This window comes from Naegleria fowleri, assembly GCF_008403515.1.
Source record: "Naegleria fowleri strain ATCC 30894 chromosome Unknown tig66, whole genome shotgun sequence".
NCBI classification, from domain to species: Eukaryota; Heterolobosea; class Eutetramitea; order Acrasida; family Naegleriidae; genus Naegleria; species Naegleria fowleri.
In genome coordinates, this window is record NW_025407998.1 from 367692 (window position 1) to 393085 (window position 25394).

The window sequence follows — 25394 nt, forward strand, 5'->3', positions numbered from 1 at the left end:
ATAAATATTTATTTCTTCTTTCTTGACTGTAGGAAGGTAATGAATAATTGTTTGAATCTTTCCAGTCCATTGTTCTTCTTGTTATTGATGTCTTGCAGTGTTAGACAGAATCCTTGAATATCATTGGTGTCCATTCCCAGTTGTGGCAAGAAAGAATTGGCTAAATAATTGAGAAAGGCTGGTCCACACTTGTCCACTAAGGCCGCAAATACTTGGGTGACGTTTGAGACAACATTGAAAGAGGCACCATCGTTAATATCGAAATCTGGGCGAAATAACATGGTGAAAGTTTCAACAGTAATATTTTTCATGACGAAATCATTGAACTCTGCTCCTAGTTGAGGAGAATAGCAATTTACAATATTTTCCAAACACAGCAAGGCAAGTTTGATGTGATGGACAGAGGCATGCTGGCATCCTTTCAGAATCGTTTCCAATACTCCGTTAAACATGGAACGATTTTTCTTTTTGGAAGTAAATATTTGCAATGTCAAAACAATGACTTGTTGTAAATTAATAAAATACTTACTATCAGAAATCAGAACCTGCTGTAGTCCTGTTAGGAAAATGGTATGTAGAAAAACAAAGTATGACTTGTGCAACTCAGATTTTTCTCTACTCTCTTCGCTTGTGTTAATAAGAGAGTAATCATAGACCCCATTGTTCATCATTGGATAAATTTTAGTCAATAGAGGACCAAACATGTCATTAATTAAATTGAAGACCTTATCCTTATACTTTTGCATAAGTTGTCCCAACAATATCAATAAATCTTTCATTTGATAAATCTCTGTACAGGATTGATAAAGATTTGAAAGCGTGGATGGAATAACTTCCAGAATTTCTTCATTCATGAGCTCAATCATCCTGTGATAATAGAGAATGACGCATGTTTGAATATCTTTGCTCTTGGGTAGTTCTGAATGAACTCTGGTCACTGTCATCAGGAAATGTTTGAAAAATCCTACAGAGTCCTTGAAATAAATCTTTTTAGCAGCGCTGTCGTCAAAACCCTTGCTCAAGAAGGCGGCTGCACGAACCATGCTACCGATGTATTTGGTAAATCTTGGTTTTTCGGCCGAGTCTGACATGAAGAGTTTTTGATTCAAAATTTCTTCAATAGCTGAATTAATTGGAACGAGAATTTCCTGAAATATTTTTTGTCTGGTCTCAGAATTAACTTTTTCGGAAGCACATAGATAACCAACTGCTTCATATAAAAAGAATCTGTCGCCTCCATAATCCCCATCAATTAAATCTTGATCAGAAGGTAGGTTTATAGCCATTATTTCTTTAATTGATGCAAATAAAGGTTCAATAAATCCGCTCAATCGGTCTCTGAGAGGTTTAGAAAATTTGGAAAATAAAAACTTGGCTCTACCCTGTACCTGAGGGTTGGAGTTTCTTAGTCCTCGCTGGTCAACAAAAGATTGTAACATTGAAGAAATGATATCATCTGGAAATCTGGGAATCAATGAGGCATATCTGGAAAGAACTTCAAAATAGGCCAATTGAATCGAGGAATGAGGAAAAGAGGAAATGTCTAAATTGTTAAAATAATTTTGAACCACATTAACAACGTTGAAATTTCATCAAACTTACTGCTTCCAACAATTTGTAATAATAGATTAAAGAAAATATTTTCCTGCTGATTTACATTTGGTCTGTTAATCATATCTGGAAAAACTTCAGCAGTAATGTACAACAACGTTAAACAAATCTCTGCGTCAGCAAATCCAAGTACATTAAGATTACTAATGGTATGGCTTGTTAATGCGTGTATGAACTGCTTCATTAAATCAGGAGCAATGATACCAATGTTCTTATACAATACAAACAGCTCTTTTCTGTACTCCAAAAATCCAGTCTCGTAATCATCCTGCTGAGAAGGATCGAATTTGAAATCCTCTGTAAATTTTGCCTTCTTTTGAATAGTTGACAACATTTCATGGAGTTGTGTTTGGAGTGATTCAAATTGCAAGGTTTTAGACTTCTTAATCTGGAAAAATGTTAGTGATTCACTCCAGTATTGATGTCGAAACGTACCACAGATACAAAGTCATTTAAAAATTTGATAACCGATGAAGAAACTTGGTCATCTGCATCAGCAAACAATGCAAGGACAAAGGGGAAAATATCTTGAAGAATTTTGCTGGCACTTGAATATAAATGAAAATCTTGATTTGGCTAAACATGGTAATTAAAATAGAAATATTAATGAATTTTCAACATACTCTAGAAGAAATCTCCAAAAGTTGATTAGACACGCCAGCAGCAAGTTCTGAAACTGATTCCGCAAATTGCTCATCATTTTCGCTCTAAATTGAATTTAATTTCAAAGCAACTAAAATAAATTTAAAACTTACATCCACAACTGTGTTTAACAGAATTTGAGGTATTTGAAGAGAGGTTATTAATTTGAGCTTGTCATTATCATTCATTCCTTTTTCTACCATTACGCATAAGCATTTGCATGTATTAGTTCTAAATTCGTTCATTGTCAAGAACTGATAGAATAGCTGAACAAATTGTTCTGTTGTCACGAGATTTATATCGATCCAATCAATATAGTTTGACATTGTTGTAAGACAACGGTTTGAGAGAACTAAATGCTTTGCAGAAAGGATAGTGTAAAAGGTGCTCACAATTTGAGGAACACAGTCTTCACGCATTGCATCTTTCTATTTCAGAAGTTTCAATGAATGGAAATCTGGTTAAAGATTACTTACAATTTCCACAGCTCTTTTGTGGCTCTCTGGTGATCTTTCAATATATCTGGCAACAAATTCAAAATCAATTGTATCGAGAATGTTTAGATACATTTCAATCATGAGTTCGCTTGGAGAGTTTGAAAGAATAGAAAATAGGTCTTTAAAAAACGTTGGCCAACGAGAATAATACTCTAACCTAAAGATAGCAATTAATGCCTCACAGAATTTGTTCTTTAGAAATGCAGGAGTCCTGTTGTTCAATACATTCAAGAACCAGTGCATCAAAGCCTTCTTGATTATGTCTTTGTCTTGATCGGAAAGAATATTTGCCCTTCATGATTCACCATCAGCTTGTAAGAACAACCTTCCAACAATTCCAACCTACCTTTCAGATAAAAACGAAGATAATGTTCCGAAGCACCAAAACTTGACTTGATCATATGTTGACTCGAGAACAAACTGAAGACAAATTTTCCAAATATCATCTCTGTGCTTCAACTGCTCACAATAATCATAAGCATCTTTCTTCACAGGTTGGCTCGCAAAAGCATCGACTTGGGACAAAATAGCCCTCTCAAATGATTGCTTAAATTGCTCGTCCATTGTGTGATGATGATGATGAAAATATTCGGAATATTAACTATTAGACAGCAATAAAAGTTCTGAATCAGGTGCTAGGGCAAAAACACGAGAATGAGTGCTATTGATGATTGCTGTTTCAACTAATTATCAATCAATAACAAAGCCTTTTAGTTTGGACCTGTATGATTTTGCTTGAATATTTTTTTTAATGCTCAACAATTCCGAATTCGAGAATTCGATAGAAATGCCTTGTCTTCATCTTCACAAACGCACACGAATAGTGATGAACAAGAAAAAACGATCTCTCTCAATAGTGATGCAATCCTCCTCTCTAGAAGATAATATTAAAAAGAAGCTGAGAAGGTTACAAAAACTCACACACAAAGCATTACTATCCAAAACCTTGGCTCGTTCAAAGAACAAGCTCACCGAAGTCACTCATGATATTCTAAGCTCGGAAATTGAAGGTACTGATCAACACTTCTTTCTCAAGTGCTCGAATTGCAAAATAATATTCAGTGGTGATTGTTCGGCAAGTAACAGTGATTTATCTGCAAATACAACCACATTCCGATCACCCTTCTTCAATAATAATCACTTTGAAATGCCAATTTCATTCATGATTTATACAGAAAATTCAACAAGTTTTGATGGCGTGATGAAGCACGAGTATTCTAATGGCATTGGAGTGCTGTATTATCTGAATAAGATTGCTCTTCAATTATTTCTTCAAAGTCTGTCTTTTACCTTCCAACAAATTCAAGAGAGCCAAACACTTTCGGACGATGATGTATTAAAGTTTTCAATTTTGAGCGTCTTGTTGCCATCATCATGCCTTGCAACAAGTTCAGTGGATGAATTTTTCGAAAGACAAAGTAAATACTTCCAATGTAGCACAAGTATTGAATATTGAATGATTATTGATTGATTTCTTGGTTTAAAATATTTTAAATTAAAACATTTTAAACCAAGAAATGATGATAAATAAAACAAGTACAAGAACAGACAACAGAAAAGCATGGCTATGCATCAAAACATCCACCAATAATTTCCACTTCCGATTTTCTTTCAAAAGTACTCGTTTAGACGCATTATTCATTCTCCAACTGATGATGATGGTAAAGTTCAAAGGATGGATCAAAACTAAAATAATACACTACTTATTGGGATAAACAAAAGCTGAAGCCCAAGGTTCTTTTCCGGTTGCTGTTAGCTTGTGAGGCTCAATTTGTTGCGGTGAAACATATTTGCCAGCCCACAAAGAATAGACAAAATCAAACATTTTTTTGTAAAACGCCTTGTCAGTCATCACCATTCGCCAAAACAATACGTCCTAAAGATGAGACCAATCTTGAGAAGGATTTATTTGAGATTGATTGTTTTGTACAGATGATGGTTAAGAAATTAACTTATTGGAGAAGCTCTCTTACTTTTTTGAACAACTTGAATTTTCCTCCGGTTCCATTTGTAGAAGATTTTCGAATGCCCGTATGACCTTGGGAACTTGTGGATGTGGAACTGCTAGCTTCTTGCCTGTTCTTTTCCTCTTCTTCTTGCTGTTGTTTTAATTGCTCTTCTTTCTGTCTTCTTTGAGCCTCTTCTTGTTGTTGTCTGAGTAATTGTTCTTTCTGTCTTCTTTCTCTGATCATCTTTTTCTTTTGTTCGATGAGTGAGATGTTTGGATAACGATACGAGTTTCTGTTGTTTGTCTTTTCTTTTCTGTACTTGATGATTGAGTCATAACATTCACGTTTGATATCCTCAGAGTCTACTAATTTGTCTTCCCATGCAAAATCAAAGAGAGTGTCACAATTTACAATATCACTTTCCTCAAACAAATCAGCAAAATATGGGTGACGGATAGCTTCTTCTGTTGTAATTCTCTTTTCATAGTTGAATTCAAGCATTCGTTTCAACAAATCAATGGCTAGTGGATTAGCATTGGGAAATAATTTAGAAAAGTCTTTTCCTTCAGATTTTGGTAAAGTAGCCATAAATTCAACTCCTTGGTCAGAGCCTTTGATATCTTCCAAGTTTGGTGTTCCTAGAGTAGTGACAATACGTCTCATTTGATCCACAGCACAGGTTCCTCTAAATAGGACTTTTCTGCCCATCAACTCTGCCAAAATGCATCCAATAGACCACATATCAGTTTCCTTAGAAACAAAATCATTGTTCAAAATCAATTCAGGAGCTCTATACCAACGAGTTTGAACGTAATTGGTACTCATTCGAGGATCCAGATCAAAATCAATACCTCTTGCTAAACCAAAATCACAAATTTTTAGCTCGCAATTACTGTTCAACAAAATGTTTTCTGGTTTTAAATCTCTGAACGCATACACAGTTACAATGTCACATTCCGAATAATGTCACTTACCTATGAAGAATGTTGGCAGTTTGCGTATAGTGAACAGCTAACAAAATCTGATAAATAAAGTATTTAACATGTTGGTCAGTCAATGGTTGATCACTTGAAAGGATGTCTCTCAAATCTGCCTCCATCAATTCTGTGACAAAATAAACATCTCCAAAACTGTCATAGTCTCTTGGAGGAACTACATCCATCAGTCTTACAATGTTTGGATGGTATAGATGTTGTAGAATTTTTAATTCACGTAAAATTCTCTTTTGTGACATTTTAGATCGGTGAGGAGCTGTTGCTTCGTTATTCTTGGATACTCGTGGGAATACATTCTTGTTCTTTTTGACAGCACATTTTTGACCATTTCTTGTGTTGACAGCACTCGCAACAACACCATAACTTCCCTGTCGGTGTTTATGAACCGATCATGGCAATGCAAAATTGTATGTAATCAATGAATTGTATCACAAATACAACAACAAGATTGCCAAAAACTTACCTGTCCTCTGATTGCCTCTAATTGATATTTCCTTTGAATTTCGAATATTTCTCCTTCTAATTCTTTTACTTCCAACTCATCATATTCAGGTTCTTGTTGTTGTTGTAATTTAGCCAACTTTGAGAAGGAAGAAGTTGATATTTTAGAGGAAGTAATTGAGTTTTGTGATTGTTGATCCCCATCCTGATTCATGGTTGATGACTCGTCCTGGTTGTATGGTGGTGGTTGTGGTTGGCCATTGATTTGATCCACATTCATACGATCTTCGACCGAAGATGTGGAGCCTACTTGGTTGACCATCTCATCGGTCATTTGAGATGAGTCTGTATATTGGTGATGATGATAGGAAGGAGGTTGAGAAGACATTTTTAAAACTACAATCGATCGATGGGTCTGATGATGATGGAAAATGACGAGTCAGTAAACTGTTTTTGGAATTGTTCTTGTCGGATGGAAGAGAAAAGGAATTGTTCAAGCAAGAAGCTTTTTGTGGTGGATGATTGATGTTGCTAATTATTATTTTATGTACAAAACCCAAATGTTGAAAACAGACGAGAGCCTTGATATGAAAGTAGTAAAGAAGGAAGGTAGATAACTTGCCAATGGTGATGATGATGAAAACCACTCTTGTTGTAGTATACTCAACAAATACAAAATGTGAGAGAGGATAGAGAGGAGGAATAGACTCTTGATGGTGGAGATGAAGGTTGATCAATTAATCCTGACGATGTTTGGATCAGGACTCTTTGGTAATGATATGTGTCTCTGATGACGAGTTGACAGAGAGGGTAAGAGGAAACTTTTTCTTGTGATGCTCGGCAATGGTGGTGACGACTGGCAGTTTGCTGTTGCCACTATTTTAGGCGAGGAATCATCAACATCACAAATAGGACTATTCGCTTGAGAATGAAAGGTCCCATAACAGGAGACGACTGACAGTGCAGCAGCTATTTGGGTAGTGCCATTTGGCGAGCGAATGAACAGGAGTGTCGTTGAGGTGGGTTTGACCTTACTGATTTTATTCTTGCTGCAACAACTTGTCGTAATCAATTCCTCTTTTTTCATAAAAGTCATAAAGAATAGGATGCATAATGCTAAAGAATAAAGGAGGAATGAATGACAAAAGGATCATGGTGCTATATCCATAGGGTAGTTTGGGAGAGTTTTCATAGACCCTCAATTTGTAGTACTCTCTTTGGCCATAAAAGTGATGATCGGCATGGAAGATAATATTAAAGTAACTGTAACTACTAACTCTAAAGAGAGCATCAAAACTATGAGTCTCATTCACAGGTTCATAGCTGCCGTCATCTCTCTTTCTTCTTTTAAGCCCATAATGCTCCACATAATTCACAGACTATGTGAGAGCAACATGTATGACAACAGATTCAGCATTTTGATAAGACTTTCATGTGGCTCCACAACTTACCTCAACAAGGAAAATGGCCACCAAACAAGTCACGATAAAGGAGGTTAAGGCTGCTGCTCCAATGTAATGATAAATACAGATTGGAAGAGCAATCGTGACTACAGTGCTCCATAACATCTCTGATTTCAACCATCTCAACTTTTCTTTTCTCTTTTTGACTTTCTCTATATCAATTCTCCAAGCATTCATATAACCAGTAAAACTTGATCGAAACACAAACTTATAAATTGTTTCTCCATATCTCGCAGTGGCCGCATCTTCATAGGTCGCTAGTTTTTTGTGATGTGAATACACATGCTCCAAAGGAAAATGTAAGTAGCTATGATAACTTAGAATGATTCTTGCACATAAATTTTCGAGCCATGTTCTTTTGTGGAGCATCTCATGAGAGATGGCACCACTCTGAGCAATGACAATACCAAGTGATAGAGAATGCAGGAGAAACTGTTCCAATGTCAACAAATGAACACAAGTGAGAGAGAACCAAAATAAGGCACTAAGGGTTACCGTATAAACTAGAGGAATTACTCTGAAGAAAAACTTGTACTTGTTTGTCTGCTCATCAATTTCCTTCTTGTCATAGGCGTTATTACTGTACAAATATTCAACTCCTTTGAAAGGCAAAACAATTTCTGCAATTGGTAAGATCACAAATCCGAAAAGAGGGCTTGATAAGAATGAAGTTGAAATTACAGTCTCTTCTGAAGGGAAGTATTCCGAAAGAATGACAGAGATGTTTTGATTGACATGAGGAACAACAGTATCTGGAATGTATGTCATGGTTTTCTGAATGAACGAGAGCGGTTGAGAAATGATATGCTTTCTTAGTGGATGATTTGCAGTTTGAAGTAAAGCCCACCAAGAGAATGCATGCAAACAAATGAGAATGTGAATATTAATCAGATACATGATTGGATGATTCCAAGTTGGCAAAGTTGTCTTCTTGTTAGCCGTGTGAGGTGAAGAGAGGCTTGTTTCTGCATTCTCCAGCTTGGTTGATTCTTCTGAGTTGTTTCGACTGCTCTCTCTCAACATGTTCTTTTCCTGCAATGATGAGGATTCATCTACAACGAGAGGTTGGTCTGGTAGATTAATTAATTCGTCGCTCATTCTGTGATGAATTATTGTATGTACAATTTAGAGCGCCTAATTGTTGTCGGTTAGAATTTGTGATTGATCAGGTGGCTATTTACAAAGATGATGATATCTTACACTCGCTATCGGAAACAAATTTACAAAACGAAATACAAATACAATGAATTCTACTTTCAGAGCAAGAGAGGGCCTCACGTGAGTTGCAACCGCGAGGCCTTGGCGATTGCTAGCGATCGTTGGACAGAGAGAAGCCAGTACTTGACGATAGGAACGATGAAAGGGACAATGTAAGGCTATTTTTGTTGCAGTGGTTAAAAAAGTTTATGAATCATTCAATCCCAACAGCAACGTACATCGATGGACAGGGTGAAAGAATTAAAATGGATCTGTCGTTGGATTGCCTGTTTTGTGGTGGGATCTAGTTCTCGAGCAAGGTAAAGAACATGTTGGATTAGAAAAGTGAAAATTCCCAAATCTCTCAAATTGCGAAGGATGCGAAACACAAACTTAAAAACTTGAAGAATTTGAAAAAATCAAATCTTTTGCCATTTTATTAGTAATGCACAGAGGCACAAGTTGATCAACTGATCACTCGAAGAAGTCATCCTTGATTGTTCAGTGATGAATTGTACGAGAAAGTGAAGGAACATGTTTCGAAAGAGTAAACAATAAAATTCGTTTGTTAATTAAAGGAAGGACTAATGGGTTTGTGGTCTCTTCAAACACCCGACCTTAATAAAGGTAAAAAACTCCAAAAACCGCCCAGCGGAAAAAAAAAGGAGAAAACCAAAGAAACGCAAGGAAGCAAGAAGGATGAAGGCAGAAGTAACGACTACATGATGTGAAGCGCAAGAAGTCACAGTTAGGTGGCAGAGACGAAGACTCCATGATATGAGGTCGCATTTAAACAATTGCTTGATAAATCCATGAAAATCATAATAACTTGATAAATCCATGAATATCATGAAAACATGATGAATTAAATAAATGAAATTAAATAACAAAATTATATAGTTAGCTCAATAAAATCCTTGCCGAAAAGATTCGAATCAAGGTGGACCTGTACTGTCACAATGTTCTTCCTTACCACAAGAACATTCCGATCAGCGAAAAAGGTACTTGAATAAGCTTAAGAAAGCAAGTGGGTGGGAGTGTGAATGCAGCTGTTAGTTTGGCTTGCCGTTTTCCAATACCGAAAGAAGGTTCCGAAGTGTTTGGTTTGTTTGTTTTCTTCTTTGTTGGCTGTTGAACTTTTTTAAATGATGCTTGCAGAGCCGGTCTTTGGATTTGGATAGGGGTGTTTGGTTGTGGAGTTCTTGGTTGTGGAGTTGATTTTGGAGTTTTTTGTGGAAGTTTTTGTGGTGTGTAGTCTTGTGAACTTCTTTCCGAGCCTGAGGTTATTCTTGGGAATTGTGTCTTTCTGGGTGATATCAATCTTTCTTCATTATCAGAACTGCTTTCTGATCCTTCACTATCCGAATCGCTTTCTGATCTTGATCTTGAGGCTTGCGAATTGGATCTTTCATTATCAGAACTGCTCTCAGATCCTTCGTTATCAGAAGCACTTTCTTGTAGATTTCTTGGAAGTTCATTATCCGAGCCGCTTTCTGATCCTTCATCACCGACTTGTACTGGATTAGAATTATGTGAATATTCTAGAATTTCACGAGTTGATAGTGTCATTAATTCAGTGTCACTCATTGTCAACATTTTAGCAATAAGGTTACATTGAGCTTTTCTTTTTTCCTCTGCATATTCTTTTTGACGGACAACATTAACAGAGGGTCTTAATAATTTTGGCTTTTCTATAGGAAAATCAAAGTCTGAACGCATCCATTCCTTGTGGTGATCTAATAATTGAATATTATATTTTTCTACGAATCTATGAATGTCAAACAACACAAATGCAATTTTAAATTTTAAATTCCACACATTTTCCAAATCTCCACTCATTTTAGCAACTGAATGAGGATTGAAAAATTTGAATTTCTCACCAATATGAGAGAATAATGTTTCAATCATACCACGAAAAGCACCAAATTCTTCATTATATTGTGCTTCACTGTATGTTAGATCTTGATTTCTTGGTTTTCTAATTGGAGTTCTGAAATTTGACTCATCAAAATCATATTCTTTTTCTTGCAATTTTTCAATATAATCAGGAATTCCCAAGAAATATCCACCATCAAAATACATCCACACTTGGATCTAATAGTTTTGGAATTCTCTCCATTTGCTTGAACATACCAATGTCTGTATTAGGAGCACATGGTAGGGATTTCGAAATAGCAATTGCTAATTCTTGATTATACATCAATACTTGAGTTCTTAATCCAGAATCTTTTTATTTGTAACTCCAATACTCCCTTTTAGGATATTTGGCTAAATTACTATATTCAATACGTGTATCATGACCATCTAAAAAAGTGGTTTCATCCTTGAAGCCTTTTTCGTTTTCAATTATACCAGTAAGACTACTCACCACAACAAAAGAAGCAAAGAAAGTCAACAAAACAGTAATATAAAATTGTGATGATATTTTTTTGAAGTTGAAACTCCCAAGCTAAGTTGAAAAGAAGCTGATTTGGAATGTTTCGGATTCTTTGAAACGCGCCAAAATCTTTGAAACGCCCCTGAATCTTTGAAACCACCCAATACCTTTGAAACATCCCAAGCTTAAAGGAATGTTTTAATTTATGAAAGCCTATTCAATTTAAATAACACGTTTCAAATGCATTGAAAGGTCTAGAATTAAATGGTCCTGGAACGAGCTTCATAGAACAGTCTTAATATAATACCTTAGTAAGTGAACCTATCTCAAATAGATGGGAGGATCTCTCACTAAGCTAAATGCTACACTCATGAATATTGACAGGACTGATAAGTCGATGATCAGTTTAAAAAAGATATGAAGCATTAGTAAATTCGTTGACATGAGTAACATTTGTGACCCTGTTCACACACTAGGGGAGTCTTGAAAGATGATTAACGGGCGAATCAAAGTTGAAGAAAGTTTCAAAGTCCAACGTTCTCTTGAAAGATCGAGTTAAGGGTCAAGAGGGTCCTTATGACGAATCTTTTAGATGGTCTCTGTTAAGTTTTACCAAGCGTACTTCAAACAACTAAATTATAGTATCTGGATGGTGGAGTGAAAGAGTTGATCATAGTCAAAAGATTCATCTTGTCTATGAATTTGGGTCCCAGTGACCAGAAACCAATTTCCTCGTGTGTCTGTTAAGATTGATGAGGTTGTATTGTCGAACCATTCAATTAATATATATGAGAGGAATCCAATATAGTCTGACACTCTCATACGGGAATAATTTAAGAAAGTCCATAATTAGGGATGATAAGCATATATTATCCTACTAGAAACCGTCAACCTTGTTTTGAGAGAAATATAATTTTAAATCGAGAACAAAGTCAAGAGACCCGTGGTGGGTGGTTCTTGAAAGAACTCCGTAAGGGAGACCAAAATCGAGAGATTGACCAGAATTAACGTATCCTCAATGCAAGAGACTACAGAACTACACCACATAATTGTGAATATCTTAGTGAGTGAACTAACAGTAACAACTATGTGGGAGATTATGAACTCAAATGACATCATTCAGTCGCTTGTAAACTTAGACTCCTTTTGTGGCATAGGGGAACGGATATAATGTCTTCATGTCTTTTCAGTAGTTCTCCATCTTTCTCACAAGCTCTTCTCAAATTGATGATAAATCTACCATAGTGGAATGTTCTTCCTTCAACTTGTGGATAAGGTAAATGGACAGTTTTCAGACATGGAAATATCTAAGAAATTCTGATCTGTCTAATATCACAATATAATTACTTTCGATTATTTAGGTTCTCCGCTTTTAGGAGAATAAATTGTTACTAATGAAAATTTTTCTAAAATAAGGATTTGCTGACCACATGTTAATGTTGATTCAAAATGAGGAGCAGATCCTTGTTGGTCGGAATGTAAATAATTAAAACATCCTAAAATAATTGTACGTCAGAAGAGAAAATCTCTCGATTTTTGCTCAAAAGTGTCATTGGTTAGCTATTGTATGTATAGTGATGAATGGCATTGTCTCACATAATGATTCGAAAACCTCTTATGTACTACTATCATCGTCTCCACGAATTCAAACAACCTCTTGTTCGACATAGACAATAGATCCGAATTGGACATGATTATTAAGGGTTGACAATTTTTGTCAAATGATGTCGATTCCATATTGATCATAATGACAGGAATTCCTCTTCTAGACACCAATTTGGGAAGAATAATTAAAATTTGCTCAAAAGCTTCTCCTTTGTCCATAAAAATTCCATGTTTTTCAAAAGTCTGTGCAAGAAAGGCAATGCTAAAGTTCTTATAACCTTCATTAATTTGAGGATCTTTGAGAAAGTGTTCTATAATAATGGGAGGAAAATGAAGGCGTACTAATTCATTGCTTTCATCTTTCTGAACATTTCCGTTGTTCATTGGTTCTGCATAAAATTCATCATCACTGCAAAATCATAAAATGGAATTTGCGATAATCCTTTAAACTGATCATCAACATTATTGATAGGAATAGTATTTGATTTGATAGGTATTTTCAATAATCCAATCAATAATAATTGCTTATAGATGGTCATTAATGTGGGAGAATTTTTCAGGCTGTGAATGGATTAATGATAGCTTTTGGCATCTCATTGATGATTGATCGAAATTGTTTGTCAACACCTTCTTCAATCTCGATAAGTGAAATGCCCAATTTGTCGAAAATATAGGCAACGTATATTGGAACACCACTGGACTGTTGGTGCAGTTTTTCAACAAATGCTGAGAGTAAACTCTTTTCCTGCAAATAATTCTTCAAGTGAGAGAAATTTTCATGTTCAAAGACCCCCAAAATGTTGTCTTTAGAAAACAACTTAATAATAATTATTCTCCTTGTGATGATTTTGTGGATTTCACAAGGAGAATTATTGTCTGGCCTAAATAACCCTTTTACAAGTAAATCAAACATTATTCCCTTTCCACAAATATATAATGAGCATCTTGGATCTTGATTGATTGGGTGGAGTAATGTGGAAATAATGTCATACATTGCAGGAAATATTGGATCAAACTTGCCATTTGAACCGAGTGCTTTTTATGCATAATTTAAAACAAACACCCCAAATTCATCAAGAACCAAGAAATGGCACATTATCAACGAGTAAATTAATTTCAGTTTCCAATGATCTTCTAATTTCTTCAAGATCGAATATCGTTAACTTTGCCTGTAGTAAATCAGAGTAAATCAATCGTGATTCCAATAATTGTCGAACATTTTCTTGCCCATATTTTTCAAACAATGACTTCTTGTATTCTGGTTCATTAGAAACCATTTTAAAAGCTGATTGTTTTCCCCTTTCTTTTATATCTTGCGCTATATTGTCAAGAACGATTCCATTAAAACCAACATCAATAAGAGGTTTTACCTCATCGAAGGACAATGAGGCTCCACCAGCCACATCATCCAATGTCAAGATTGAAGCAACCTCTTGAGCTGTCCATTTCTTGTAATATTTGAGTGAGAGAGTAACCGTTTGTTGATTCCAAGAATCACCGAAAGCATTTGGTTGTGATGGTGCCTTTGGGTGATTGGTAATACTTTCACCAAAAGAAGGTTTTGTTGACTCCTGATCGTTGTTTTTGGAGTTTTGACTTTTAGCGTCATTTGGAGAGGTAGTTCCATTGCCAAATTGTTTGATACTTTCACTCTTTTCTAATCAAAATTCAGAGTAATGATTCAAGATACTCAAATACCCAACCTTAAAAATTCACCAAATATTTACCAAAATTGGCCTGAAATCCAAACATTTCTCACCCTACTAGTTGGTAAATGTCACACCAAATACTATGAAAACTCAAGATTCAAAAAACCAGTTCAAAAATAATCCCCAATCCTCACAATCCTCACGGATTTACCAGCACCAATGGTGCTAATAATTAATTAGTAGTCCAAACAACTATGATTCATATTCAAGAATGTACCCTTATGTACTTTTGAAAGAGAAACTCCTTCCAAGAATCTTGTTGAACAACGACAATCAAGTAGTAAAATTCAAAATTGCATCACCTCGAAAAAAACCTTACAAAAAAAATGAAAACATTTCAACAAGATGCATCACCTCCTTTCGAAATTGAAACACTTCCAGAACATTTTGATTCCATTGAAGCAGTTCAAATGGAAGAATTTTATGACATGGGAATTATTTTACAATTAATTTTCAAGAAGGATGAAAACCTAAATGAAGAAACTCAACGTGAAGCCTTTTCGGACTTGATGAATCGTTTGATCTTAAGAACGGATAGCTCAAGTGTGACCATCTTGTGTCCGAATTTTGATCTTGAAATTCCAAAAGGTAATGCAAAGTTTTCCACCGTTCGTGAATTTTTAAAGTCCTTGTTGTATTCATTGGATAACATGCCATCTGCCATCAAGGACCAACTCGCTCCAAAAATTGGAGTCTTTAAAGAGATTATTGAAAACGATAATTTCGTACCTGATTGGTTTAAACTAATCATGGAGGATCCTCTGGGAAATTCAAGAATTCAATGTAAAAAGTTTGGCATTGGAAGTGATGAACAGAGTTTATCATTTGTTGAATATTTTGAACATGATCCATACGTCAGTGTTGATTTATTCCATCGCTCAGAAGGAGAATGTGTTGAATTTGATTTGAATTTAGACAATGAACAAAGACCTCAAACTCTGTATGGTTCTGAAGCTTTTGAAAAAGTTGTTGAACTGTTGTCACGCTGTCCGAAAATTGTTGGATTGACTGGAGCAGGTGTGAGCGTTGAGAGTGGTATCTCAGCATTTCGTAACAGTGGTTCTTCAAATTTACAAAACATTTGGGATAAGTGGAATCAAGATGAAATGACTTTTCAGAACATTTTGAGTCGAAAGAAGATTCGAGATGATTATTTTGAAATGCATGCCTACCTGAAAGACCAAATCTCAAAAGCATCTCCAAATCCCTCTCATCAACTTTTTGCAGTTTTGAACAATCAAGGACGACTTCTTCGAGTGATCACTCAAAATATTGATGGCATGCATCAACGTGCTGGTTTACCAGAGAGCAAAGTCATTGAAATTCATGGATCTTCCAAATTGGTAACATGTACCAAATGTCATCAATTCATTGATCATCCTGATGAATTGTACGAAAAAGTGAAGGAACATGTCAAGAGAGAGGAAGAAATCCCAAATGAGCTCACAACATGCACATGTGGAGGTGTATTGAAACCAAACACTGTTTCCTTTGGTGAAAATCTTCGACACTCTGAACTTGTTGATGCTCGTCAAATGTGTCGTGAATGTGATCTTCTCATTGTCATGGGCACTCGATTGTTGGTTGAGCCAGTGAATTCTCTTCCCAAATTGGTGTCTAGAAGAGGAATTCCTGTCATTATGATCAATATGGAATCGACATCATTTGACAAAAATTGTGTTGCCATACTGAATGGTAAAGCAGGAGAATGGTGTCAGCAAATCATTGATAAATTATTATAAAAGCTTTCCACTTTGAAAAGTTTAATATCGAAAAGAATTGTGCATAATTGTCGTAAGAAAAAAGAAGAGGAAATTAGGAGAAAAAATGCCAAAAGATCAAAACGAGTCATCCTCTTCATCAACAGAAAAGTCATCCGCATCGACCACAAGCCACAATGCAAAACGAAGCTCTCGGATTCAGAAAGCACTACAAGAGGCATCTGATCAAAAGATCAAGATTGAAGATAAGAATGGACAGAGAAGAATGGACATGTTGAGAAGTCATTTGAATCCCGATACATCTCAAAGACAGCAAGAAAAATCGTCACCAACATCATCACCTCTAAAATCATCATCGGAAAAAGCTGTCAAATCAAACAATGCACCACAAAAATCACAAATTGTATTTCCAGCTGAAGAATTATCTGCTTATCTTTCTCCATTTTCTCCAAAAGAAAATAAGGCAAGAGAGAAAGTGGTACAAGCAATGAGAGATCGCCCTGACTTATTTCATCCATATGACATTGATCTTTCGAGAATTGAACAATTAGATTTAAATTATGAAAGAGTGAGTATTATATTCGAGTTAAAATGACACATATGAGCAATTGACAACCTACGAAATGATGGAATAGATGAAGTATTTAGTGAAGGAGAAGAAGTGTTTTTCTGTAGATACATTGGAACATGAGCCTGCCACTCATTTCGCTGCAATGTCAGCTGTCGCTTATTTTGATCCTGCTCTTTCTGTAAAAACAATGCTTCAGGTTTGTGTCAAAGTACTACAATGGTCCACTAATAATATTTTATGAAATAGTTCAACTTTTGGGCTGGAACACTTTTGAACCTTGGCACACAAAGACATAGAAAATATTTTGACAAAATTGACAATTTGGAGCTTATGGGTAGTTAGTATGTTTCATGCGTTATACAAACTATTGAATTAACATTTTCATTTGTAAAAAAGTGCCATCACAGAGTTAGCTCACGGATCGAATGTAAGAGGAATTCAAACAACTGCTACTTATTGTAAAGACAGTGACACATTTGAAATTCATACTCCAAACAGAGAAGCATGCAAATGGTGGATTGGAAATTCAAGACATTGTCACATGTGTCTAGTTTTTGCTCAGTTAATTGTTGGAAAGGAAAATCATGGAATCCATTGCTTTGTAGTTCCAGTAAGAGATCCCACTTCAAATGAAATATTACCTGGAGTCATCATTGGAGACTGCACTGTAAAAGAGGGCCTAAACAACTTGGATAATGGATTTTTATTGTTTAACAAAGTGCACATTCCAAGAGAAAATTTGTTAAACAAGCACGGAGATGTAACAGAATCTGGAACATATCAAAGCCCATACAAAAACGCAGCACAGAGATTTGGAGCAATGTTGTCGACTCTCACAATGGGAAGATATTCAATTTGTGGTAGCTCTACTGTTTCTTTGGCAAAAATTCTTGGTATGTGATTTTTGTTTTGATTGTATTAGCTCGAATTTGTAATGTTATTAGCAACCACTATTGGATTTTCTTTTGAAAGAAGACAATTTGGAATTCCAAACAAGCCAGAAAACCCAGTGATCAATTTTCAAGCACAAAAACATACCATTTATCCAATATTAGCAGAGTATTTCGCGTTTAGATTTGCTTCTAACCATCTTCATCATTTGTATGTCAATAGAACACCCGAAACTGCTCAAACTTTACATGTACTGAGTGCAGGTTTCAAAGCTTACTTGACAGATCACAATCAATCCAGCATTCTCAAGTTGAGAGAAAAATGTGGTGGATTGGGTTATTCTCAACTTAATAGAATAGGTCTTACTATTGCAAACCATGACATTTTCAAAACTTTTGAAGGTGACAACACTGTATTATTTGTAAGTAGCTGTATGATACATTGAGGCAATCATTTAACACCTTTGTAGCAAGAAGTTTCCAAATACTTACTGGCAAATTTTAAAAAGATCATGACTCAAAAGTACTCCAGTATTTTCTCCTCTGTTGGTTATTATGTTTTAGATTCTTTGAATGGCAATGTGAAAGCTAGACATTTAAGAAATGCCACCGATTTATTGGATTCAAACTTTTATCTAACACTTTTTGAGGTCAAGCTTGAAAAACAAGTACAATCTGTTGCCACCCGTTTCCAAGATATTTTGAACGAACTTCAACTTTCGAATAAGGAAAATGTTCCAAAAGATGAAAGAAAGGAAGTTAACAAATTTAATGCATGGAATTTGGTTCAAACTCAATTATTAGAAACATCTATTGCTTATGTCGAAAATGAAATTCTCCAAATATTCCACAACAAAGTGAAGGATTGTACACACAAACAAGTCAAGCAAATTCTTCAAAAACAACTTTACTTGTTTGTGCTTGGATTGATCGAGAAAAATTGCACCTACTTTTTAACTCACGACTTGATGTCACCTAAATTAGCCAAACAACTCGTGAAGGAAAAAGCAAGAGTTATTTCCTCGATGGAAGATGGTGAAATATTGGGATTAACAAAAATCCTTGTTCCAGATGTCGTTTATGCCCCAATTTGTAACTATGAAGGAATTATGAAAGGTGTGGTCTCTACTGATCCTTCTCCAATGTATGATAACATGCTTATTCAAGCTTTGAACAACAGACAACTCTTTGGAAATGCAACTATGGAGACACTTGGTTTAAGAAATTTGTAAAAAATAGGTTTTCTTGAATATATATTAGTATTATCAATTATTTATTATAATATATATAATATAAAATGTAATATATTTGTCGATCATTTCACTTCGCCCGTTTTTTGGCGCCAAAAAAATCCGTTATTTTAAACTCATATTCAAAAAAATGAGCCAACACCTCGAACAGAAACGAAGGCAAAAACAAATTCAAGACGCCATTGATAAATATCAAACTTCTCTCAAGACTCAGCAATTAGATATTGATAAAGAAGCAAAAGCACTCTTTGATCTAGTGAAATTTTTAACTCGTTTTGAGGACAACAAGCTTGCTTTTGACTCACGAGGAAATTTGATTCGGGATTTTCTTATTAAACACTATGATGCTCATATATGTGATGGTATGGGAGAGTTTCCCCATGAGTTGTACAGCAATCAAATGATTTGGGATATGTGGCTCATCTTTTCCGAATGCTATACGGATGATCCTATCACTAATTTACAAGCTTTACTTCGTTTTGCACCAACATACCCTAAATTATACGAGACATGGGCATTGCTATGCCGAAAAAGTGGCCTTTTGGAAGAAGAGGCTGCTGTTTATGAAGAAGCTCGAACTAGGGAAGTAGTCTATACAGAGCTCTTAAGTAATATGGAAAAGGAATATATTGAACACATGTCAAGCCAACAAGTACAAGTGCAACCACAATCACAGCCGCAATCTCAACAACAAACAAGAGTTGTAGAAACACCACAAACATCGCATAGAAAGATGGTTCAAGCATCACCCACTTTGAATTGTGCAGGATATGACAAGAATTTAGTTTTTAATGGAGTGCAAGAGTATACTTTTGAAGAATTACGTGCCATGCATTATTTACAGACCACCTCACTCATTGTGAATCATACAGAGCGAATGGTTTCTGAGGAAAAAACTCTCAACACAACCACTAACCCTAGTACTACTGAACCCTCCGTAAAATCATCATTATCCACTCAAATAATATCACAAAAGAAAGCAGATGAAGCAGATGAATTTTCTTTTGATTTTGCCTGTGACATCACACGACAGATTCCCACAAGAAAGTCAATTGTAGAAGCAACTCCCACTTCATATGCATATACAACCATTGATAGTATGTTCAGAGGTGAAATAGACAGTGAATTAGAAAACAATTACTTTGAACAACGAAAACTTCGCAAAGCTCAAGAAGGAGCTTTGGATGAAAAGAAGAGAAAAAGGGATAACTCTCACTCTTGTCAAGATGACGAGTATGGCATGAATGACACTCTGAAAAAAGCTAAATCAACCACTACTAATACTTCTAGGCAACTACTCCCAAAACCTGTAATCAAACAACCTACAGAAAAACAAATTCAGGCTCATAGAAATCGATCTCTAAGCGCTTTTCATCAGTTCAACAAGGAGAATGACGAGTCAGGAATTATGTATTTTGAAGAGGACGAGAACAATCTTTCTAAAACAATAATTATAAGTAGAGATGAAGCATACAAGTATGATGTAAAAAATGTTCCAGAACAATTGAAGAAGTTGGTTTCGAACGGAGTTATTAATCCATTTTCAGAAGATACTCGAAAGATCTACTCAAATATTGTCAACCTTTCTAATTGTTTCAATGATTCTCGTGTTTCAAACTGTAAAGGAACATCACTGACAGATATAAGCTCTATTCTCAATGAACTTGCTCAAAAGAAAAAGAATAAGGACAATTACAATTCTCAAATGTTAAGCTTAAAACTGAACACAAAGACATACCTGATAGAGGATAAACTTTCTTCTCATGTGATTCAAATTCAAGATTTAAGAAATAATAATGGAATTAATCACAGATCATTCGCTCTCAAATTTAGACCTCCTAATGATTTTTATGAATACTACATGGTCGAAGAATTACAGAGACGAATACCCGAAGCAGATTCACACAGATTCCCAAACATTCAACGCGTTTATGTGTTTGACAAGAATACACTTCTAATGGAAAAGCTTGTAAATAACATTACACTGCAGCGGGCTATGGACTCTGGAACAAAATTGGAGGAAACAATTATTCTGTATTATACCTTAGAACTTTTAAACATTTTACAAAGTTTACACAACAAGGCAAACATGATTCATAACTCCATTCTGCCCAGTAATTTACTACTATTGAATGAAGATGGTGCAGAATTATCAGATTGGGCGATCAATGGAAAAGGATGGAACACGAAAGGATTAATGTTGACAGACTTTTCGAAAGCTCTCAATTTAGAACTATTCCCAAGTCATGTGAAATTTTCGTGTGCAGCCAATCCAAAAACTTTGCCTCAAGTGTTCACGAACGTTTCCAGACACCCTTCATCATGGAAGTATTCTGCTGACACGTGGAGCGTTTGCTACATTCTGCACCAATTGTTGTTCAAGAATGACATGGAAGTGTTGACAAAACAAGACCAATATCACATCAAAGAGTCCATTCGACGTTATTGGAAGTTCAAAGACATTTGGCAATACTTGTTTGAAAATCTGCTGAATCAAGATCAACGTCATCCCAATGAAAAGCCAGATTACTCGCCCATGATTTCGATGTGTCAACAAGCACTTGGATCGTCCGGAGATACTGTGAAGGCGTTGTTTTTACGTTTCATTGTTTCCTTATCCTCCAAGTAAGGTCATAATGCGAACGAAACTCTATTTATTCATAAACAAACTCAAACTTGAAATACACCTTTCCTTTGACCTTCTCGGTCTCTTTGGCTTTGGTTTGTTTGAGTGGATTGGGCTTGAGAGGATAACCAAAGCTTCCTTCTTGGATGTCCTTCACATTAATCAACACCATGCCCATGTAGTTATCTTTGTGGAGGGTTTCCTTATCGTACATGTGGAAGGCCAGAACTCTGTTGTCCGCTTTAATGTCTCCAATCAAACGACTGTCATGTTCATTGAAATCATAATCGTGTTAGTGTCCATCAAGTTCTTTCATTAATATGATAACTTACATTTGGAAAGTCTCATTCCAAACAGGATTCAATGTCTTCTTGATCGTATGAGTGACAAAGAGCGCAGTCTTCTTCTTGCTTATTTGTTTTTTACCATCATCAAACTTGGCAACGATATATGGATCAGAGTTTTTGTCATTATACACTGCCAAATCTTCTGCTCGATCTATGGTAATATTAAGATGTTTTGGAGGAGATGGCAACAAGACAGCATAATCACTCAGATTAATCTTCATGACACTTTTGATACTAATCATGTGTGTTGCAACATCTTTCATGGTTGCCAACACTGTGAGCATTTCACCTTGTTTTTTCCATCCACATTTGAGAGGTTCAATCACAAGTCTGAATTTCTCTCCTCCAACTTTTTGATCAAAGAATTTCAACACAAGAGTACTCTGACTGTTCGATGGAATATCTTTGGACAATTCCAAACATAGAATAATTCCAAGCATTTGATTTTGAAGTTCATAATCTTTGTAGGCAATTTCGAATCTTGAATTTTCTCCAGGAAGTGAAAATCTCTTGCTATTCATGATAATTTCAACACTCATTGGATTTCCATATCTACTGTTTTGTTCGTTCACTTCAGTCACATTTGTTGGAGTTAAAATATGAAGTTTTGGTTTGTAAGAAATGTCAGAACATTCCAAACTTATCACTGATGTGAAAACTTCCTTGTACATATCAGAAACAAATGGTTGAGTCACACATTCATTTGCATGCATTAACTTGAAAGATGGTCTTGCTTTGACAAATTCTGAAAGCATTTCTTGTCGAATTTTTTCAACCCAGTTCGAATCCTTTGCGAATTCTTTGCGGATTGGACACACTTTCCATAAATCACTCTTTTGATCGACTTTTTCCAACTTCAATAAAAGTACTTCAGTTTCAAAATCTGGTTTGATGACATTCTTTTCTTTCAACTTGATTTTTTTAAGTTTTTCTTCTTGTTCTTTTGGATCCAAATCTCGAATAGAGACACCAAATAATTCTTCATTCTTTTCCTCGTCACAAATAATCATTCGCATCGATTCATCTTGAATGCACTTGACAAATTCATCAGAAAGACTTCTCTCTTTCACTTCATCAGTAAAATCAGTGTCATAATATGGATATGGTTCTGCCTTGTAGGTGACACATGGAATTCGAATTGCGAGTTTGATGAATGCTGTTTTCAAATTTGGTAAATTTGCCATATGTTCTTTCATTCCCAATTGGAAGAGTGGCATGTATTTGCTTTTCACTGGTTTTGCAGCTTCATGATGAATGTGATAACCATAATTATCAAAGAAACACACATCCAAATTGTAATATGGTTTTTTTGATAATTTTCTAGAGAAACCATCTTCATCCTCCTCATCCTCATCATCCATAAATAGATATGGAGCCAATCTCTTTCCTAATCTCAATTTACAAAGAAGAGGTTTTTGAAGTGAAAATTCAACAGTTGTTGTCATGGTAGAGGATGAATTCGAGAGCATTGGACAAGTATTCACAGTGTCAGAAAGTGGAGATATCATTGGTAAATGTCTCACAGCATAACGATAAGCACCCAATGGTCCATGTTGATCTGTGTATTGATCCATATTAAAGAGTTCCCATCTGGATTCAGAAGAATTGTCTGGTAATCTCTTAAGAAATCCCCAAATTAAAGTACTTTCATTTCCTGGAGATGCTACAATGGATGTGACAAGTTCCTGCTTTTCATTGAATACTTTCATTACACTATCTTTCACTCGAATAAAATTAGTCTCAGCATTTCCTTGAAATACAGAAATAAACAAAATTTTGTCCACTTGTGACGGAACATGATTCAAATCAATGGAGAAGGTGGCATCTGATTTAGTATCAGTTCTTCCTGAAATGACTGGTTTTTCTTTTCCTGGAATAAACACTGGATCTCCAATGTGTTTGATGGCATAATTACCTCGATCCAATAGAATTGCTTTGGAATTGATACTAAATTTCTTTCCAACCAGAATGTGATTAATTTCAAAGGTATAACAACGAACGCTTTGAATTTTCAATGAAGAGAGAACGACTGAATTGTTCTTTTTAAGTTCGAAATATTTGAAAGGTTGACGTAAAACAACAGCTGTCTCATCCGATGAATATACTAGTAGGTACATATGTTAGGTAACATCATGTTTTTTGTCATCACAAAATGTCATGTTGAAAATTATGTTTTTTGTCATTAATATCAAACATAATTGTCACAAATGTCAACAATGGATGTCAAGTTGAAAATAAATCACAATGAAACAATAACGTAATGTCACTTACATTCTCCCAAACTCTGGTGAATCAATCCATACTTGTAAGCATCCATGATGGAAGGTGAACCTGGTCCCAAATTCAAACCAATGGTATCCATCGCACAAACATTATTTTGATTCATAATTTGTGGATCCATCCATAACACAATACTCAAAAACACACAATTTTTGTTCTGCTTGATCATTGATTGATATGGAAAGACAAGCTTATTCTCTGGTTTGAATTCAGTTTTTGTGAGATGTGGCAACTCTCCCACAATATGTTTTCCCCATTCCACCACTAAATTTGATTGAGGAGTTAACACACTTGCAAAATCACCTTCCAAATAAAAGACCACACATTTCGTTTTTCCTCGATAAGTTCTCAATGGATCTGCCAATGCTTTTAAATTCTCACTTCTACTTTCTTCGTCATTTTCTGCATTAATGATACCCAATTCTTGAGCAATTTCAAATTTTGATGGATACAATGCTTCGACAAAATTCATTCCTTTCAACGATTGTTTTTGAAAGTCCTTTAAAAAGTGTTTAAAACCAGTGTCGAGTGGTTCTTTAGGATTTGTGAAAAGATTGGACAGATTTGGTTTCACGATAAACGATTGTGAAAACTCTCCATCATTTTCCGTTTGATTGGATGATTTCAAATGAAGTGTTTTGTGAAAATTAGAAAGTTGAAAGAGTCGGCTCTGTGGAGGCACCTTGTTGTTGTTAGGAATGTGATGACCATCAAACATGACTGAATGATCCATCATGAATGTCATCGTCGTGATGATTTTGAATGATCATATCACAATAATTCAAATTGGATTCATGATGGTTGTAATAATATTTTGAAATATTTACAAAGGATTCGTGATGATGATTCACACATATAAAAAGACACATTGTGATGATGTGATGGAACATGATCCAAAACCATCATGTAGTGAATCACACCATATAATGTTGTCAACATCCGAGTGTTCTCAATGATAAATATATCTTTCAAAGAACATATAGACTTACCATCTGTTACAAAACCAAATTCATTGAGTTGAATGCATCCCATTCGTAAATGTGAGGGAGAGGATGGGTTTTGTTTGCAGAATGTGAATTGAATTTCAATTGCATCTTGTAGAGAGAGAATTTGTGTGGGTGGTCGAGTTGAATTGCTTGAGGGGACTTGAGACATTTTTTGGTTTTTGCTGTTTTGATTCGCTCCTTGTCAAATGTCATTTATATATTCAGATCTTTTCAGTG

At 35.4% G+C, this 25394-nt stretch overlaps 11 protein-coding genes across 11 annotated transcripts; 4 read left to right on the forward strand and 7 right to left on the reverse strand.

Moving 5' to 3' along the window:
• Positions 1 to 8: 8 nt before the first annotated feature.
• Positions 9 to 3314, reverse strand: FDP41_008974 (uncharacterized protein; the record flags this gene model as incomplete). Its single annotated transcript, XM_044712883.1, has 7 exons — positions 9 to 1543; positions 1603 to 1999; positions 2047 to 2187; positions 2235 to 2318; positions 2367 to 2681; positions 2730 to 3042; positions 3097 to 3314. The coding sequence occupies 7 exons, from the start codon at positions 3312 to 3314 to the stop codon at positions 9 to 11; spliced, it is 3003 nt and encodes a 1000-aa protein (XP_044557439.1).
• Positions 3315 to 3609: 295 nt separating this feature from the next.
• Positions 3610 to 4206, forward strand: FDP41_008975 (uncharacterized protein; the record flags this gene model as incomplete). Its single annotated transcript, XM_044712884.1, has 1 exon — positions 3610 to 4206. The coding sequence occupies one exon, from the start codon at positions 3610 to 3612 to the stop codon at positions 4204 to 4206; it is 597 nt and encodes a 198-aa protein (XP_044557440.1).
• Positions 4207 to 4245: 39 nt separating this feature from the next.
• Positions 4246 to 4575, reverse strand: FDP41_008976 (uncharacterized protein; the record flags this gene model as incomplete). The annotated part of the gene is made up of 2 exons (XM_044712885.1): positions 4246 to 4399; positions 4454 to 4575. 2 exons carry the CDS (start codon positions 4573 to 4575, stop codon positions 4246 to 4248), a joined length of 276 nt encoding a protein of 91 aa, XP_044557441.1.
• A 127-nt stretch (positions 4576 to 4702) lies between these two features.
• Positions 4703 to 6523, reverse strand: FDP41_008977 (uncharacterized protein; the record flags this gene model as incomplete). Its single annotated transcript, XM_044712886.1, has 3 exons — positions 4703 to 5624; positions 5674 to 6062; positions 6158 to 6523. The coding sequence occupies 3 exons, from the start codon at positions 6521 to 6523 to the stop codon at positions 4703 to 4705; spliced, it is 1677 nt and encodes a 558-aa protein (XP_044557442.1).
• A 652-nt stretch (positions 6524 to 7175) lies between these two features.
• FDP41_008978 (uncharacterized protein) lies at positions 7176 to 8696 on the reverse strand (the record flags this gene model as incomplete). The annotated part of the gene is made up of 2 exons (XM_044712887.1): positions 7176 to 7514; positions 7587 to 8696. 2 exons carry the CDS (start codon positions 8694 to 8696, stop codon positions 7176 to 7178), a joined length of 1449 nt encoding a protein of 482 aa, XP_044557443.1.
• A 1068-nt stretch (positions 8697 to 9764) lies between these two features.
• On the reverse strand, positions 9765 to 10877 carry FDP41_008979 (uncharacterized protein; the record flags this gene model as incomplete). The annotated part of the gene is made up of 1 exon (XM_044712888.1): positions 9765 to 10877. The coding sequence occupies one exon, from the start codon at positions 10875 to 10877 to the stop codon at positions 9765 to 9767; it is 1113 nt and encodes a 370-aa protein (XP_044557444.1).
• Positions 10878 to 13850: 2973 nt separating this feature from the next.
• FDP41_008980 (uncharacterized protein) lies at positions 13851 to 14529 on the reverse strand (the record flags this gene model as incomplete). The annotated part of the gene is made up of 2 exons (XM_044712890.1): positions 13851 to 14434; positions 14505 to 14529. 2 exons carry the CDS (start codon positions 14527 to 14529, stop codon positions 13851 to 13853), a joined length of 609 nt encoding a protein of 202 aa, XP_044557445.1.
• A 283-nt stretch (positions 14530 to 14812) lies between these two features.
• On the forward strand, positions 14813 to 16228 carry FDP41_008981 (uncharacterized protein; the record flags this gene model as incomplete). The annotated part of the gene is made up of 1 exon (XM_044712891.1): positions 14813 to 16228. One exon carries the CDS (start codon positions 14813 to 14815, stop codon positions 16226 to 16228), a length of 1416 nt encoding a protein of 471 aa, XP_044557446.1.
• Positions 16229 to 16313: 85 nt separating this feature from the next.
• FDP41_008982 (uncharacterized protein) lies at positions 16314 to 18900 on the forward strand (the record flags this gene model as incomplete). The annotated part of the gene is made up of 6 exons (XM_044712892.1): positions 16314 to 16775; positions 16843 to 16974; positions 17025 to 17119; positions 17175 to 17671; positions 17723 to 18090; positions 18139 to 18900. 6 exons carry the CDS (start codon positions 16314 to 16316, stop codon positions 18898 to 18900), a joined length of 2316 nt encoding a protein of 771 aa, XP_044557447.1.
• A 148-nt stretch (positions 18901 to 19048) lies between these two features.
• FDP41_008983 (uncharacterized protein) lies at positions 19049 to 21547 on the forward strand (the record flags this gene model as incomplete). The annotated part of the gene is made up of 1 exon (XM_044712893.1): positions 19049 to 21547. One exon carries the CDS (start codon positions 19049 to 19051, stop codon positions 21545 to 21547), a length of 2499 nt encoding a protein of 832 aa, XP_044557448.1.
• Positions 21548 to 21572: 25 nt separating this feature from the next.
• Positions 21573 to 25326, reverse strand: FDP41_008984 (uncharacterized protein; the record flags this gene model as incomplete). The annotated part of the gene is made up of 4 exons (XM_044712894.1): positions 21573 to 21807; positions 21877 to 23995; positions 24163 to 24891; positions 25161 to 25326. The coding sequence occupies 4 exons, from the start codon at positions 25324 to 25326 to the stop codon at positions 21573 to 21575; spliced, it is 3249 nt and encodes a 1082-aa protein (XP_044557449.1).
• Between the last annotated feature and the right edge of the window lie 68 nt (positions 25327 to 25394).